Genomic DNA, 15698 nt, shown 5'->3' on the forward strand with positions numbered 1-15698 from the left:
GATTGATTTGCTGCTCTGCAACTCGACTTCATTTTTTTTTGTTTTCGGGCGCATTTTTTTGCACAAAAAGTTTTGGGCGCATTTTTTTGCACAAATTAAACTTGTTTGAAAATGTTTTCCTAAATTGTGGCTGAACTTCTGTATGCATTTCTGCACTAACAAAAAGCACAACATAAATACAATAAATATATCTGATTATAAATATACTTTAGTTTTCAAGTCATGTTGGTGTGGCCCTTAGTAGGCCTACTGGGATTTTAGTTTGACTCCCCTGTAATAAACGACCATGTACAAATTTCACATTGACCTTTAAAAAACTATATTTGTGATAAGTGTTTTTTAATTTAGTTTGTTGAGACATAATTGTAAAGTACTAAGCGGGAATGCTATAAAGGGTACCGCGTCCTGTTTTTCTTTTCTTCAGGGGTTGTCGTAAGGCGAAAAATGTTTGCAACCTCTGGCTATCATAACTGACAGCGCGGCTTTAAAAAATGCTATAATGCCTCAGGTTATATTAAAGCCACAACACCTAGAGAATTCGACAAATAAGGTATCTTAGATGCAAAAATACTTTCGGATTTACGCAATTGAACATTCCGTAACCTTATAAGTCAATATCGAGTCACATTTTAACAGAAGAAAAACAGACTCAGCTGATGGGATGAACATTCTTGCAAAGTCATATCAGATTAAAGAACCATACATGGAGATTTAGCCATATATGGCTGGGCATACCAACGGAACGAGTCGTTTTGAAAGTCTACATAAGAAGGACCGATCACAGCACCGAGACACAACCAAGATATCTCAAGGAAGATAAGAAACTACAACAACAGAAGAATGTTTCAACTTGGCGTTTTGATTTTAGTTTTGCTGCAAGCTTGCAATTCACTCGCCTACGGACAAGTTCAGTCCAACGACTTCTTGGTGTGCAAACCAATTGGCAGCTTGTTCGAGATGCAACAATCCAGCACCGGAAGAAACTCAACACCCATGCGGGGACCTCAAGGACCCCCAGGGCGGAGAGGCCCGAGGGGCTTTCCAGGAATTTCTGGGCCGATCAGTCCCATGGATTGGAAAAAAAAAAGAATTGAGCAAAAAATCGACTCCCAAATTAAAGGTTAAATTCTTGTGTAAAAATTGCTTAAACTGCCAGATGTAAACGCAAAAACTCATGTATTGCTTTGAAATGTAAAATGTTTTAAATTTCTAATAAAACAGTAAGTATTAAATAATAATTTATTAAATGTATTGTCTGTGGTTACATAGTTTTAACATTTTTTTTTCAATTCGACAAAAAATCGACTTGGAAATTAAAGGTTAGATTCTTATGTGAAAATTTTTTAAATGGAAAGGCGTAAACGTAGGCTTTTTGAAATTAAATTTACAATAAAATATCCAGTATTATACAGTAATTCTTAGATAATGTTAAATCGTTTTAATCATTTTTTATGATTGTTTAGAATTGACGCGATGCCCTGGAGTTCTTTTTAACGGATCTTGCTTCTGGCTTCCACAAACTGTTGCATCCGGAAAGGACGGAAAGGGCAAAGCTGCAGCAGAAAATCTTTGTCAGTTTCACAACGGAACTCTGGTTGATATTGAAAGTGAGCAAATGTTCGAGGCGCTGCAAACGTACATCCAGCGTGCGTGGAACTTGTACGTGGACCGCCCAAATCTAAACTTCGTTGACGTTTGGTTGGCGTCAACTTACGAGGTGGGTGATTATAACTCAAAACTTAAGAAATGTTGCGGTTCATGCTAACGTATAAATTCATTTTTTAGTTATAACAATACGACTTCAAACGGTTATACATCTTTGTCCACAAAAGCTTTAAAAAATGCACTGAATTTTAAAAGACAATAACGACAATATTAACATCTTCGGGAGTAGTTAAAATATTCTGGAATGCCTTTTATCAATCAAGAAAACATTGTAATATATCATGAGTTACATTTTGACCAAACAAATGATAAATTTAGGCTTGCCAATCAATTTAATCCGGCTCGCGGCCTATTTTTCTTGAAAAACGTTAGTAAAAACAAGCTTAAGTTTTAATTGTTTTTCGTTGTACAACTTTATCTGTGCTCAAAGCGTCACGCCCCCCTGTAAATCTAAACTAAAGTTTACTTTTAAACCAAGTAGCCGCAATTTTCCGAAGTAGTTGGGGAGAAAAAATGGACAAAAAAGCAATTATTTAATTCCTTAGACGCAAATAAAAAAAATATTATTAAAAACGACTAATATGGTAAAAATTCTGTTAGGCCCATTATCGTCTGTTGCAGGAGTCACCTATGGCGATTATTTTCCTCAGGATACCGAATGAGAAACACAAAATGCCACGAAGGGTCGGGTTATAAGATGAACTAAAATATATAAAGTGTGATTCTTTTTTAAATAGAGCTGTAAATATCCAAATTTTACCAAGCTAGTAAGCACAGGGAATCAGGGATCGATGTTAGAACCACTTACAAGCGTAATTTATAGCATAAAATATGTAAGGTATTATGTCCCCGGCGCCATAATGAGGCTTACAAATGCCAAAAGTAGGCTGCCTCTTCTTGAAATACAACACCATATTAAAGTTTAAACTGTTTTTTCGTATAAACTTAGTTATATTATGTTAATGTCATGGAAAATGTAATTGAACATGACTGAGGGGGCGCCAATGTTATAGTTTGCCCCCGGGCGCCAAATACCTTAGCTACGTCTCTGGTAGGTGGTATTTCTCTCGCGATAGGAAATCAAAGTTTTAATAATATACTACTTGTAAAATAAAATATGATTTCGATGTAGATATTGTTGTTTACGTCCTATTAATGCGTTTCGATAGAGCAGTTTCCTAAAAAGAGTAGGCCTATAGGTATGTATCCCTTTTGCGCAGTGTAAATTTATTCAAGATGTATAAACAATTTGCCGAAAAAAAAAACGCTGCCTATTTTTTGTGACGTCATGCTCCCATGACCACAAAAAATGCTGGTTTTGATCTGCTAATGTTTAGAAGCGCCCCCAAAAATTGGTAACCTTCCTCTAATATTCAGTAAAGAAAGAAGAAAACATACTATTGCACGCTAAAAGATATAAAATGAAAACCTAGCCAGTGGCCGGCAAACTGGTGGCCGTTGTTCAAATGTTAAGTAATTTTTGGGGGGCTGGGAGCTCTTTTTTATTATTCCAGTGTTATTATGTAGTTGTTTTTCCCGTGATAACTCTACATTCATTGTACCGTACTTCATTTAAAAAGTCAGTGTGGTTAAGATTTTTTGTTTACATCAAAGTTATTAGTAAAAAATGATTTTTGCTAAGGAGGAATGGACAGTGTTTGGGTTTGTAAAAGAGAAATGTGAAACACCTTTGAGAAAACAAAACGACAAATTTCAAATCAATATTGCAGTATTTGTTAATTTTATGACGTTTTTTCGGCATTTTGTAACGATTTTTGGGCACTTTGTTAACGATTTTGACTTTTGATCTAACATGTAAATTTTAACAAAAGTTTGACTTCGTTTGAGAAGTTAAAGAATAATTGCGCTAATCATTACATTGTGGTTGGCACAATAAATTCCCGCTTGTTTGCACAGAATGGAGAGATGCGAAGTCCAACCGGTGGAAGTGTTTACGTTCGTTGGCAACCAACATATCCAAAAGGTTCAGGCCAAGCAATGATTTGGACTGTTGCAACAAATCCATCAAGAAAAACTAAAGGCGTTTTTAATACAGCAAACTTTAACTACCAATGGCCTGTTCCGTTTTGTCGTTTTAAAACAACAAACTAATATCAATGTTCAACGACTAATAAATTCAAGCATATTTTCTTCGCAATAAACCGGCCTGCACCTAAAGAATTTTTATTTTGAATTATATTAAACCCCCAATGTATACTGTCTTTTCATTTAGACTAAATTTTCTTTTTTACACTAAACAAACTTGATTTTTGCATTGTTGCCCAATTTGCAAAGAAACAAATTCTTTTTGTGCATTATTGAAATTTACAGATGATTGGCAGGAGGCATGATGTTGCACCGCCTACACTGTAGCGTGACAAAAAATGTGCCATTTATTAACCACTTGCTTATCGCATGTTAAGCAGCAAAGTGCTTTCTTTAATCGTTTTAAGTGCTTGCGTTATTATGTGGATTATACAATGTAAATAAATAATCATGACTTTAGATTAATGTAATATTAATAATAAAGTTCCGTCTGCCAAAACATATACAGAGCAGTTTAGAATCTTACTCTTAGTACATTGGTTGCGTGGAGCCACATCTCCTCTTGAACTGGACATGCCAGGTAGGCAATCGAAGAAGAGATTCCGAGGACAGGGTTGCTTCAGATATAACTGTGTGGCATGTGTTAACCATGTGTTTCTTTCCTGAGAAAAATAAAACTTTAGTTAAAAATGACTTAAATAATTTAGTGCAATTTAAACATAAATTTGTTTTCTGTAAATTATACTAGTGTTGTAAACAGGTACCGGTAATTATTAAATGCCAACATTTATAGGAAGTTGAGTACCATCTGCACGGATCTGTAATGTAGCTTAATAATGGATTGCCAAGCCACAAAAGGTCAAGTAGATTGATATCATCTTGAAAAATAAGTTTTGATAAAAGCTTGTACATATAGTTACTTGCTTTTATAACTAACATTACCAACCATTTTGATTTTAAAATTTGTACCATTTGTAGAAAGGGGCGAAGATCAACTGAAGAAAGTAATTACTAATTAGATAGGATTGTGATCTTCAAAAGCTAAAAAAACAACAAAACTAAGAAAAGCTATGTCTTTAACAAAAAATAGAGTTTTTTAATTAAAATAAATAATCATCTATGAAATGTTTTTTAACCCAAATAGAAAAAATGAATGTAAAACCTATCACTGCTTTTGTGGTGTAAAACATAAATTAAAGTAAATTATTAAGCTTGCCATACAAAGTATTGGGAATATTTGTTTACAATTTGATTAAAGTTTGACAATGTGTAAGATATGTGTCGTTCTAATCAATATATTAAAAATATGTTGCACTTCTGTAATAAACACAGCTAACAGTCTTAATCTGTTCAGAAGTAACTGGAACATACATATACACAATGTGTATTCTGCGATCAAGTCCATCTGGAGTATTACTGGACAATGATATTGACACCTGCGCGAACTTGGTGTGCTGGAATAGGTTTTGGGCAATATCTCCGAAAGTTGTGACGATACAGAGTTGAAATTTTTACACAGTCCTTGTATTGGTTACATCTTGAAAAATATTGAAAAAAAATTAATAATTAAAAATATGAATATTAATATTCAGCGATATTAACCCTTAACTGTTGAGCCAACAAGTTCAAATTTTAACGATATAAACTAGGAGTCACCACCTTCAAAATGAGACATAAATCATGTTTAAATTCATTCGGACTGGGTGTTTACTGTTTCTTTGAAAATTCAACCTATTATCTTTCGCCGAGTTTGTTTACAAAGTGTGATTGCTGGAAAGATGTAACCAATACAAGGACTGTGTAAAAATTTCAACTCTGTATCGTCACAACTTTCGCAGATATTGCCCAAAACCTATTCCAGCGCGCCAAGTTCGCGCAGGTGATATTGACACCCCTATATATGGAATACACAAGACGCCTTCGGAATAGCTTTAATGAAATCAGTCACCCTGATTAGGATATTGGCAATCTTTCTAAATGAAAAAAAAAGGTTTACCTTTAATTTAGAAAACAATAAAAGTAGCAAAATATTTAAATTACAATAAGAACATGATTTGTATTATATGGCGACGGTCCTATTTCTACCAATCTATTGTTTATCTTATTTTATTGTAAACAGCATGTTTATATTTTAGTGTAAAATAGGAATAATTTTGGCTTTTCTTCCACATTTAAATATTATTCATGTAGTGGATTGTAAAACAGTGTTTCTAAATTGGTGTAACTGTAATATGTGAAATGTGCTTACTGTTTGGAAACATTTTGTTACACAAATAACATTTGGCGCTGGTCTAGAACGGTGCTTTTCAACCGGTGTACTGTAGCTTACATTTCAGGGTGCACCAGAATTTTTAAATGTTGTTACTTCTTGCATTTTAGTTGTTTTTGTCATTTCTGCTTTGACTTGAAAAAGCTTATGACAATTCAAAACAATTTGTCTTTCGTAAAGTGCCCCAGAAGTAAACAAGATATTGATCAGAAATTTTTACAAATTTCTTAAATCAACCTAACTTAGCCAGCAATCAGACTTTTATCAAAATAAATTGTAAGATGGCCTAAATTTCAAACTGAAACTTCAAAAAAGTTACACATTTGATGACTCAGCATTTTAAGGGATTTATCAGAAAAATTGCTGACTAATTTATTTGTTGTTTTTTGTAATCTGGTTCAGTAATGCAACTTTCCATATAAAACAAACCTTGCAAGATCCACTTACGGAGTTATAATTATAAGGCAAATCAGCAATTTTATTAATACTCAACAGGCAACACTGAACGATATATTATTTATAGAAGGCAAAGCTCATTAAATTTTGTATTACCTTGCGATGAAATCTATGCAGTGCAAAACGTGGGGCAGTAAGCGCAAATTTTGACACACAACAGTATTTAAACAACTTCATTCGCATTCTTTTTTTAACAACTTTATTCGCATTCTTTGGGCTCCTTATAACAGAGCGAAATAAAGTGCAATCAACCGTAGCGACCTCAAGACGTCACAAATTAAAGTCAGGGCAGATGCTCGTCGTGAACTTTTTGTGAACTGCAAGATCAAGTCAAGGTCGTTTGTCGTGACTTGGGGGTCAACTTCATCCAAATTCCTTTCCGCCCATCATTCGTTTTGCCCACTTTGCGAAGTAACTCATGTCCGTGTATACGCCAGGGGCGCTGTGCGGCTTGCAAGAAGAACCCCAACTTGTGACACCTGCCAGCTGCCACTGCCGACTGTCAGGCTGCCAGCACATCAGAGGCCCGCCACTGTCGCCCTGTGAACAACGGGGAGTTTATTCAGTTGCTATGAAACAATCTGTACAAATCCTTGCCTAAACCTTCGTGAACCTTTAAGTAGCCACTAGACATCATAGTGAGATTTTAAAAGAATGTAAACCGACAGGTAGCAACATTAAAAGCATTTTTTATTAACCGAAAGTATGATTTTTTTTTAGGCTGGTCTTACACTGCATGCGTCCACCACTCCAGCCTTTCCCGCGCAAACCATCCGAGCGGAAATCACGTGATTGGGATAGTACGGCTGGCACGTGACACGGTCCATCACGTGAACAGATCCTTCCTGGAGCTTTTGGGCGCCACCTTGTGTGCGACTGCTAACTCCCCAACCTGGATTTAAAAAATGAATTAACTATTACGGTAAAGCCTGATTTGAAATTCCTGGATTTGACTTTCCTAAGATTTACACTAAATCGATATTCTATAGATTTAAATCAATTTGGGCAGAATGACTAGACACGGACTTGAGAGATGTAGGCAAAAATGTGATAAAATAAAAACATTTTGGGTCAAAAATGGATTATTTACCTAATTGTTAGACGTCAAAACATGCTGGGTATTTGTTTTGATTTTTACTATGCGAAATTTCCTTAAAATCAAACAAATTTGCTTTAGCAGTTTACCATTACTCTCTATTGCCAATGAGTTGACTTAAAATTGACTTGTTATGGCAATGACATGTACTGAGACATGACTAGGATATTTTATAATTTTAACTGTGACTTTTACTTTGTCTTAAATGGGAATTGTTTTAAAATACTTGTTACAAAACCGCAGGCGTAGTACATAACTATAACATTAAACAAGCAGATACCAATTTAGGTGTTAAATACACAAAAAGTAATGCGTCGCCCTCCACCACTTACCAGCAATTATGCAGTAGCTTCCTGAGGTGAATGGGTTGGTTGGCATGCAGAGAAAGTCATCGCCTGACACTGCTGTTTTAAGTTCAACCAGCGCAATATCGAAATCCACTGCGTGCGAATCGTACCTGGAGGTAAATATATTCGAAAAGTGCGACATTTAAAGATGCATTACTCTGTAGCAGACCTTATTACACGGCAACTTAGTTTTCCATGCTATTACTTAGTATGTCAAAACATACGCTATTTACAGCTTGCTTTGAAAAGAATTAGACTTCATGTTGTGTTTATATCAGTCCTCAATATGGACCCGGCCTTTCCAACACATTTTCTGTTTCTCATGCGGCTCCATAACAGAAATAATTGCCCACCCTTTCTCCAAAGTGGGTATCATAAAGCTATTATCAATTTGCGACTCCATAACAAAACTAATTGCCCGCATCGTGCAAATTTATCCAAACGAAATAGCATCATTTCTTTAAGATTCATTTAAATAATGAAAGCGAGTGCAAGTTTCGTAAAATCTGGACATTATGAACTCGAAAATAGTAAAAATACAGGGTTATTTTAAGGAGATGACGCTTAAAAATTATTACAATTCTTACCTTGGATGAACGATGATCCTGGACACATTATAATTCCTTGAGGACCTGAGTGAATTAGATCCAGATATCCCGACCTTAGCCCTCCACATGTCGGCGTTCATTCGCCTAGAACACAACAACAAAATTAAAGAAACAGCACTTTCTTTTAAACACTACCTTAATGTAGCGTTTTGTTTTCAGTGTTTTTATTTATAATGTTTTAGCTTAAAACGTATTTTATTTACCATGTTTTTATTTATAACGTTTTAATTTACAATATTTTAGTTTATAACGTTTTAGCTTTTCAACCTACTCTTGGAAACAGTGAGCCGCCGACACCAGCCACTTGTGGCGCACTAACGTCGCGCCACACACGTGTTCCATCCCGGGCAAGGTCAGAGAGGTCAACCAGGGCCACGACCAGTCACGAGACGTCCGGCCGCCCAGGATCCGACGCACGGCGCCGCCTGGGTAATCGGTGACGTCACGGCGCCGGCCACACTTTCGCGGGGCGCATCTGACGTAGACGGCACGCTTCGGCCTGCAGGAACGGTTGGGGAGGAAAGACCGCTGGACGGTTCGGACCCGTCGCGCTCGTGACGTCATCAGTGGTGGGTGATGCAAGGGATGGTGCAAGACAAGGGAGGAGCGCGAAAGGGCGCCACTGGGAAAGTGGAGGGGTACAAGTTTAATCATTTAAAACTTATTTATTTATTTATTAACTTAACAATGACTGTCAATTGGCTTTCGTCTATTTTTTAAAATAATTTTATTTGGACTTTTGCTTGTCAACGTTATTAGTCATTCAGGTGTTTTGCAAATAACCTGATTGATATTTAACACATTCTATAATGACTTCTTTAGAACAGTGTTAATTGGACTTTTGTTTTTTATAAACGATTTAACTGACACTATGTTTTAGAGTTACTTGATTACAACCAGGGCTACGGAGTCGGACTCGGACTGGGGACTGCGCACTCAAAGGAGTCGGTTAGTTTTACTGGAATTGGACTCGGGACTCGAGTGAGACTACGTATCGCTAGCCGTGAAGTAGCATATGGTGGAATATGTTGCAGCCACGTATTGTGGGTTGATACGTAATGAGACACTCACTTATTGGGTTGATGGCTCTATAGTGTATAACCACCATATTATAGTTACCTAAATGGGTGAAGCACAGGCTGACTAGTCAAAGCCATACCCAGGACTCAAATTGCACGAGCGGGGTTGGGAGTCGGACTCGGTTTTCAAACCGACTTCGCTGTACTATAGTCACGCCACTGTTGATTGTTCCAGTAATTTTGCGAATCACTTAACTTGTACTTACGTTATTTAACATACAAACCTGCAAATTGTTACCAATTTTACCTGAAGCCCATTTGATTGCACGCGAGTAACGTCTTCAACGCGCTCCAGCCTTCCGGACACAAAGGGTGCCATTGTGACGTCAGTCGGTTGTAGCCAATCAGGACGCCGCTCGACCTTGCGTCACTCCCTACGTCATCGTTCCAGAAGGGACGCTGGAGTTCAGAGGGCGACGAAAGGCGGACTAAAAGAAATGGCGACATGTGAAGTCGATGCTATATAGCAGTGGTCAGCAAACTGTGGGCCGCGGCCCAAATGTGGGCCTTTAAGCCATTTTTAGTGGGCCGCGAGTTACTTTTGAATAGGTAAGTGTTATTATGTAGTTGTGGGCCGCGTGATAACCATACATTCATTGTATTGTTTTTAGAATTTGATATAGCTAAGAATTTTTATATTGTCTGAGCGTATTTCAGGCCCAACTTTGTGACGTCTTTCTTATGCCTCCAACTTAAAACAAATATCCTGACACTGTTTCCGTACTGGTTTTACGTAGTGGGCCTTTAATAGCTCCTAAAAGAGTACTTTGGGCCGCGACGAAAAAGTTTGCCGACTGCTAGGCTATATAAGAGTCTCTTAATTTTCAAAATTTGTTGAAAAGATAAGAAAGGGTTGTCATAATACTGTCACTGTAAAAGTTTAACTATAATACGGGCGATAAAGTCAATAAGCAACAATAAGTATCATTGGTCAGTTTTTGTAACAGTTTACATATTCTCTTGCAGGGATGTCCAACCTTTTAACAGAATCGGCCGCAAATTGCCACTTTAGAAATTTCGATGGGCCGCAAAACCCATTAAATTAAAGGTTGCGACGTCATAAGCTACGTCATTCGTGACGTCATAAAATAACTTATAAACATTCGCTCTTCGAGAGTGAACTTGTGCGCAAATATGCAAGTGAATGTCAACCTTATTAAGCGGAGCGCGACAAATTGAGTTTACATGCCGTATTATGGTACGACACCTTTGGGCTGATATATTTCCTTAAAACGGCCCGCAAAAACACACATTTAGGAAAACACACACCCTCCTTATCAATGGTGGCTACACAAGCTTTCGATGGCTGTTGAAATGCGGTACTATCCTAGGGTAGTATCGACGAAACGAAATATTAAAGCAATTTTATCCATAATTTACTTTCCAAGGCAGCCATTTCTATCTTAAATGTAAATTTATCCAAACACAGTAGGTTAACAACGGCAAGTAAATTTCTTATTCCAAGTAATTGTTTTATAGACCAGATGAATAAACAGCATTACGTTGATTTCTCACAGAAAATCGCATAAACTCCACCATGCAGCAGAGAAGTTTCTGGAATAAATTATATTTTTGTTTAATTTCTGTAACCCACAAGAATTTCAGGACATCTCTGCTAGGAACCACCTATATCTCTTAATACTTTTTTACACTCACGGCAATCGCTTTCGTCGCTTCCGTCGGCGCAGTCGCTCTCTCCGTCACACCAATCCCGCGAACGAATGCAAGAATAATCGGAGCAGGCTCTTTCGTCCGGTTTGCATCGAACTGTAGCGAAAGTATAAAAAGGTATAGTTTATTTGTTGAGTTGTCTTTTTTTTTGTTTGGTATTTTTATAGTTGTTTTGATATAACAAAAATATTAACTACGCTTTTCCAAAAGTTTTGCATAAACCTGAAAAAATAACTGAATTGTGTTTCACTGGTATAGTCAGTAAAACATCAAAAACGTGTCGTTGACAACGTCAAGACACTGATGCAGTTCTTCAAACAATAATATGTTGTTTAAACCAATGGATTTATTATGGGTCAAAAAAAAAATTATCAAAAAATAAATTGGTTGGTCAAAATTTCTCATTTATTCGATCAAAAAATAATTGCCCTACTGATAATTAATTGTTTGCTTCTGCATCCTATATGCTTGTTTAACCGCTGTCAGTTTTCGTATTTTCCTTCCAACAAATCCTCAGTATGCATTGCCACAAAGCTACTACTACCCTGAATTGCAGAAATACCTTCTGCTTTAAATTACACTTACTTTGTTGGTTTTCTTTGAAGATTTCTATGTCATGCACACACACATCTACTATATATTAGGAGGATAGCTTGTTTAGGAGTAAAACGCCACAATAGCGGAGAATTTTAAGTTTAACACCATTGTCAGAATGTTGACAATCGGTCAAAGTAACATTATTTACCGCAATTATCTTCGTCGGATCCGTCCACGCAATCCTCATGTCCGTCGCAAACCCACTCGTTTCGGATGCAGCGTCCTCCGGACAAGCACGTGAATCTAAGGCAATCCACATTTTTAGTTGAAATTAAAATATGACGCAAATATCAAATTATATCTTACAGTGCTTTCCAATGACACTTAACCTATTTTCCTTCAGATGTTTAGGTCACATTCGGTTTACATTTCAATTGATCAATCTCCTTTTTTGACCAACCTTTATTTAGCGTTTTTTTTTATAATTTGCATCAAAACGCCGCGAAAACTGATTCAACCTACATTTATTTCAAAATTGTGGAAGAAAATGCAAACCGAATATTTGAAAAAGAAGATATCTCCTCGCCCTAATGCACGTTAGTGACGACAATGACTTCGAATGGTAGCAAAACAGTATAGACTTTCTTGTCTCAGTCAAAATCAGTCACTATAGGTTCTAGTTTATAAAAGAGAAATATACGCTTTACCAACACAGCTGGTTGTTGTTTTTCCCTAGACTTGGGTAACAGGATGGTCCGGTTTTCTATAGCCCTATACCTATAACTTTTATCTTCTATATTTTTATATTTTTAACCTGGTCGCGTAGTTTGTTGCTCTAGGTTTTATGATTATTTTTCTATTATTTTTAAATTCTACCACCTGGTTTACGTGTTAACATTATTTTGTATTCGTTTTTTAGAGACTGATGATGCCGTGATTGGCGAAATATATTTCTCTTTTATAAACTAGAACCTATAGTGACTGATTTTGACTGAGACAAGAAAGTCTATACTGTTTTGTGGAAGAAAATTGACAGTATTTTTAATTTTAAACTTTAAGGTTATCGTGGATTTTTTTGAGCGAAATTAACACACTCGAGTTACCCTTTTGTCTTGAAGATAAAGTTTTAGAGCATAATAGTCGGAGGTTGTAGTAAGACGAAGTAAGAATATAGAAGCCCATACAAAAGTAGGTAGGATTTTGAACAACTCTTTATTGATCAAAGTAATGTTTCTGTAAGGGCTTTGACATTCTTATTACGATTAAAGCTGAGTATCAAGTTACTAGACTGACCTAGATTTACACCGAACTATTGGGGTGCTTGGTATATATGAAAGCATATATGAATGCTTGGCAAAATAACCTGGACTACACTGACGCTAAGCTATCAATGACAGTTTTACTGTGGAAAAGTTGATCTTTCATAAATACAGAACCACAGTAAAGACAATCATTCTTATAATTTTTGTGATCTTCCGATTAAGATTCTAAGATGAACTGGCGTATGAATAAATTTGTGCCTGGTTAACGCTGAACAAACCAGGTTAGGTTAACGCTAAGCAAAAAACATCTTATGAAACGCTTGAATCCTAGCGATTGATTCTAAGGTATCTAGTTATCTTTCAGTCCTATATACTCTAGCGTTTACGCCAAGTCTGACATCTGTCCCAAAACTTTAAATTGCGTTTGACACAAAACAAGACATTCCTCCTATAAGACAGATAGAAATTAAGTCCAAGATACCCCGGGCTATTATTAGCACATATTCTTCAATCAGTTCAAACACTCGCCTGTTCATCGCCTTGCAGTCACACCCGCTCTCATCCGATCCGTCGTCACAGTGGCGTATTCCATCGCACCGTGACGTCATGCTGACGCAATGCGGGGCCTCGCCACGGGTGACGTTGCAGAGGAACTGATGCTCGGAGCATTCTTCTGTAAATTTTGGGAAACAAAAGTTGAGAAAGTTTGACGATAGGATTCAATTTAAGATGGTTATGTGCAGGGCTGGAGCCTGCCTTCTATGACGCTAAGTCAGTGGTTCTTAACCCTTTTCCTTCCTGTACCCCTTTTAAATCCCCCCCCCCCAACCAATTCTCGCATCCCTTCTAGAAATGCCTGAAAAACACTGTAATTTTTAAGTAACTGATAACACAGTAACACAATACCAAGTTATGAGTCAAAAATTAAATTTCAAGGTCAAAATTTGTCAAAATGTCAAGTTTTCAGGTCAAGATTTCTCATTTTTTGGTCAAAAAATAATCGCCCTAGTCATCAGTAAAAACGGATACACAATGCTGTATATATAGTCAAACGTTTATTTGTCGGAACAATCCCGGCTTGCAACATTTTTTACCACGTTATTAATATCCATTGCGCAACCCAATGTACTGCTCGAAACATTCAAAATGAAACCTACTTCTGTATGGGCTTTGATATTCTTATTACGTCTTACTATACAAACTCCAACCATTATGCTTCTAAATTATTATTGATATGTAACTTTCCATGTATTCAAATTCACCATTAACCTACTTACTCTATATGTGCTTGTAAAGAAGCGAAACGTTAAATAAGCTACACGTACACCCATCAGATATTCTATGTGGTGATGCAATTCTACAGCTTAAACCATACTGTTATTTTTCCTTCCTTGCTGATATATTTATCGACGTCCTTAATGCGTTATTTGCCTCAGATCTTCTACTTATCGCACCTTTAGCGTTCGACCGTGGATCGTAACACGTTGGATTCCGGTCGGTGGAGTTCCGTTTCGGGGGAAACCCCTCGCAGTCGAGGAACTTCGGCCACAAGAGGGTGGCAGAGCGCAGCTTGGGGGAGCAAGTTGACTTGATTTCTTCGCAAAACTCGCGACAGGGTAGGAGCCTGTTAGTTATATGTACGATACTATATAATATTTTGGGGCATAATGGTTGGATGTTGTAGTAAGACGTAATAAGAATATCAGACACCATACAGAAGTAGGTATCATCTGGAACGTTTCGAATAACTCTTTATTCATTTTCAACGCTATGTTGGAAATGAATTTAAGATTTATTCGAAACGTTCAAGGTGATACTTACTTCTGTATGGGCTTTGACGGTGTTATATGTTTTATAACAAACAGGTATAACATCTTCGTAAGGTTTTAAATTGGCAGGAATATTTTTTTCTCCGTATAAAAACATGAATCAACGGTTTCTTATTTAAATAGTTATTTGTATTAACATCGGTTCAATCAGTTTTAAAAAGATAAAACCAGCTTCTTAATCAAATAGATTAATTTAAATAGGAATCAGGTGATGCCCGATTGGGCGCATATTTACTAAATGCTTTTATATGTGTCACTATAACCATCGAAATTAGGAATTAATATAAGATAGCGCCTAAATAACGGTTTTACAATTAAATTGCGAGTGGACAGTTATGTCGGAAAAAAAAATCATTTTTTAGCATGTTTAAGTTATGCGAAAAAAAGCTCTTTTTGCCCGAACCTACCGATTAGATTTCGGCGATTCAAGTTTGCACGTTGCGCCACCTTGCGGAACGGGCGGGACCAGAATCGCACAGCCGAGATCTGCCAGCTGGGGGTGGCACCTATGAGGTAATAATTAAATATTTTAAGAGGGTGAATTTGTGTTGGGAAAATTAGTTGTGTCAGAATTACTAAATTTAAAAAATTGATGACACCCAAACAACTGTTTGTAACCGGTACACTTAATTTAGACGTTTCGATACGAGCTTGTATTACCTTCAGTTAAACTGAAAATCAATTCAAGCATCGCTTATAAAGGAATTTGCCCAATTGTTTTTCAGTCACATTAACTAAAGATAATACAAGTTCGTAGCGAAATGTCTTAATCAAGATGCTGTCGATTTACTCGACATTCTCGGCTTTGAAATTTATTATCAAGCTATATTACA

At 36.7% G+C, this 15698-nt stretch overlaps 2 protein-coding genes across 2 annotated transcripts in view; one reads left to right on the forward strand and one right to left on the reverse strand.

Annotated features, from left to right (window-relative positions):
- The first annotated feature begins 840 nt into the window (after positions 1–840).
- LOC146162620 (uncharacterized) lies at positions 841–3858 on the forward strand. Its single transcript, XM_083385248.1, has 3 exons — positions 841–1120; positions 1464–1717; positions 3583–3858. Exons 1-3 carry the CDS (start codon positions 841–843, stop codon positions 3775–3777), a joined length of 729 nt encoding a protein of 242 aa, XP_083241374.1. The 3' UTR covers positions 3778–3858.
- Positions 3859–6568: 2710 nt separating this feature from the next.
- Positions 6569–15698, reverse strand: part of LOC146162621 (uncharacterized) — a 30730-nt gene continuing 21600 nt past the window's right edge. The window contains exons 14-24 of the mRNA XM_083385249.1: positions 15273–15371; positions 14491–14660; positions 13565–13709; positions 11983–12077; positions 11223–11333; positions 9814–9994; positions 8759–9109; positions 8467–8571; positions 7865–7989; positions 7168–7328; positions 6569–6976 (exon numbers count right to left, since the gene is read on the reverse strand). Coding sequence (XP_083241375.1) covers positions 6800–6976; positions 7168–7328; positions 7865–7989; positions 8467–8571; positions 8759–9109; positions 9814–9994; positions 11223–11333; positions 11983–12077; positions 13565–13709; positions 14491–14660; positions 15273–15371 — 1720 coding nt within the window. The 3' untranslated portion in view covers positions 6569–6799. The remainder of the gene's footprint in view (positions 6977–7167; positions 7329–7864; positions 7990–8466; positions 8572–8758; positions 9110–9813; positions 9995–11222; positions 11334–11982; positions 12078–13564; positions 13710–14490; positions 14661–15272; positions 15372–15698) is intronic.

The sequence above is a fragment of the Ascidiella aspersa genome, chromosome 3, assembly GCF_963924565.1.
Source record: "Ascidiella aspersa chromosome 3, kaAscAspe10.2, whole genome shotgun sequence".
Taxonomy (NCBI): Eukaryota; Metazoa; Chordata; class Ascidiacea; order Phlebobranchia; family Ascidiidae; genus Ascidiella; species Ascidiella aspersa.

Excerpts from the sequence above, each read along its gene's own strand:
- LOC146162620 (XM_083385248.1), top strand. The coding sequence starts at position 841 with ATGTTTCAACTTGGCGTTTTGATTTTAGTTTTGCTGCAAGCTTGCAAT. Across the intron at positions 1,121-1,463 it reads AATCGACTCCCAAATTAAAG|AATTGACGCGATGCCCTGGA; the intron begins GTTAAATTCTTG and ends ATGATTGTTTAG. Across the intron at positions 1,718-3,582 it reads GGTTGGCGTCAACTTACGAG|AATGGAGAGATGCGAAGTCC; the intron begins GTGGGTGATTAT and ends TTGTTTGCACAG.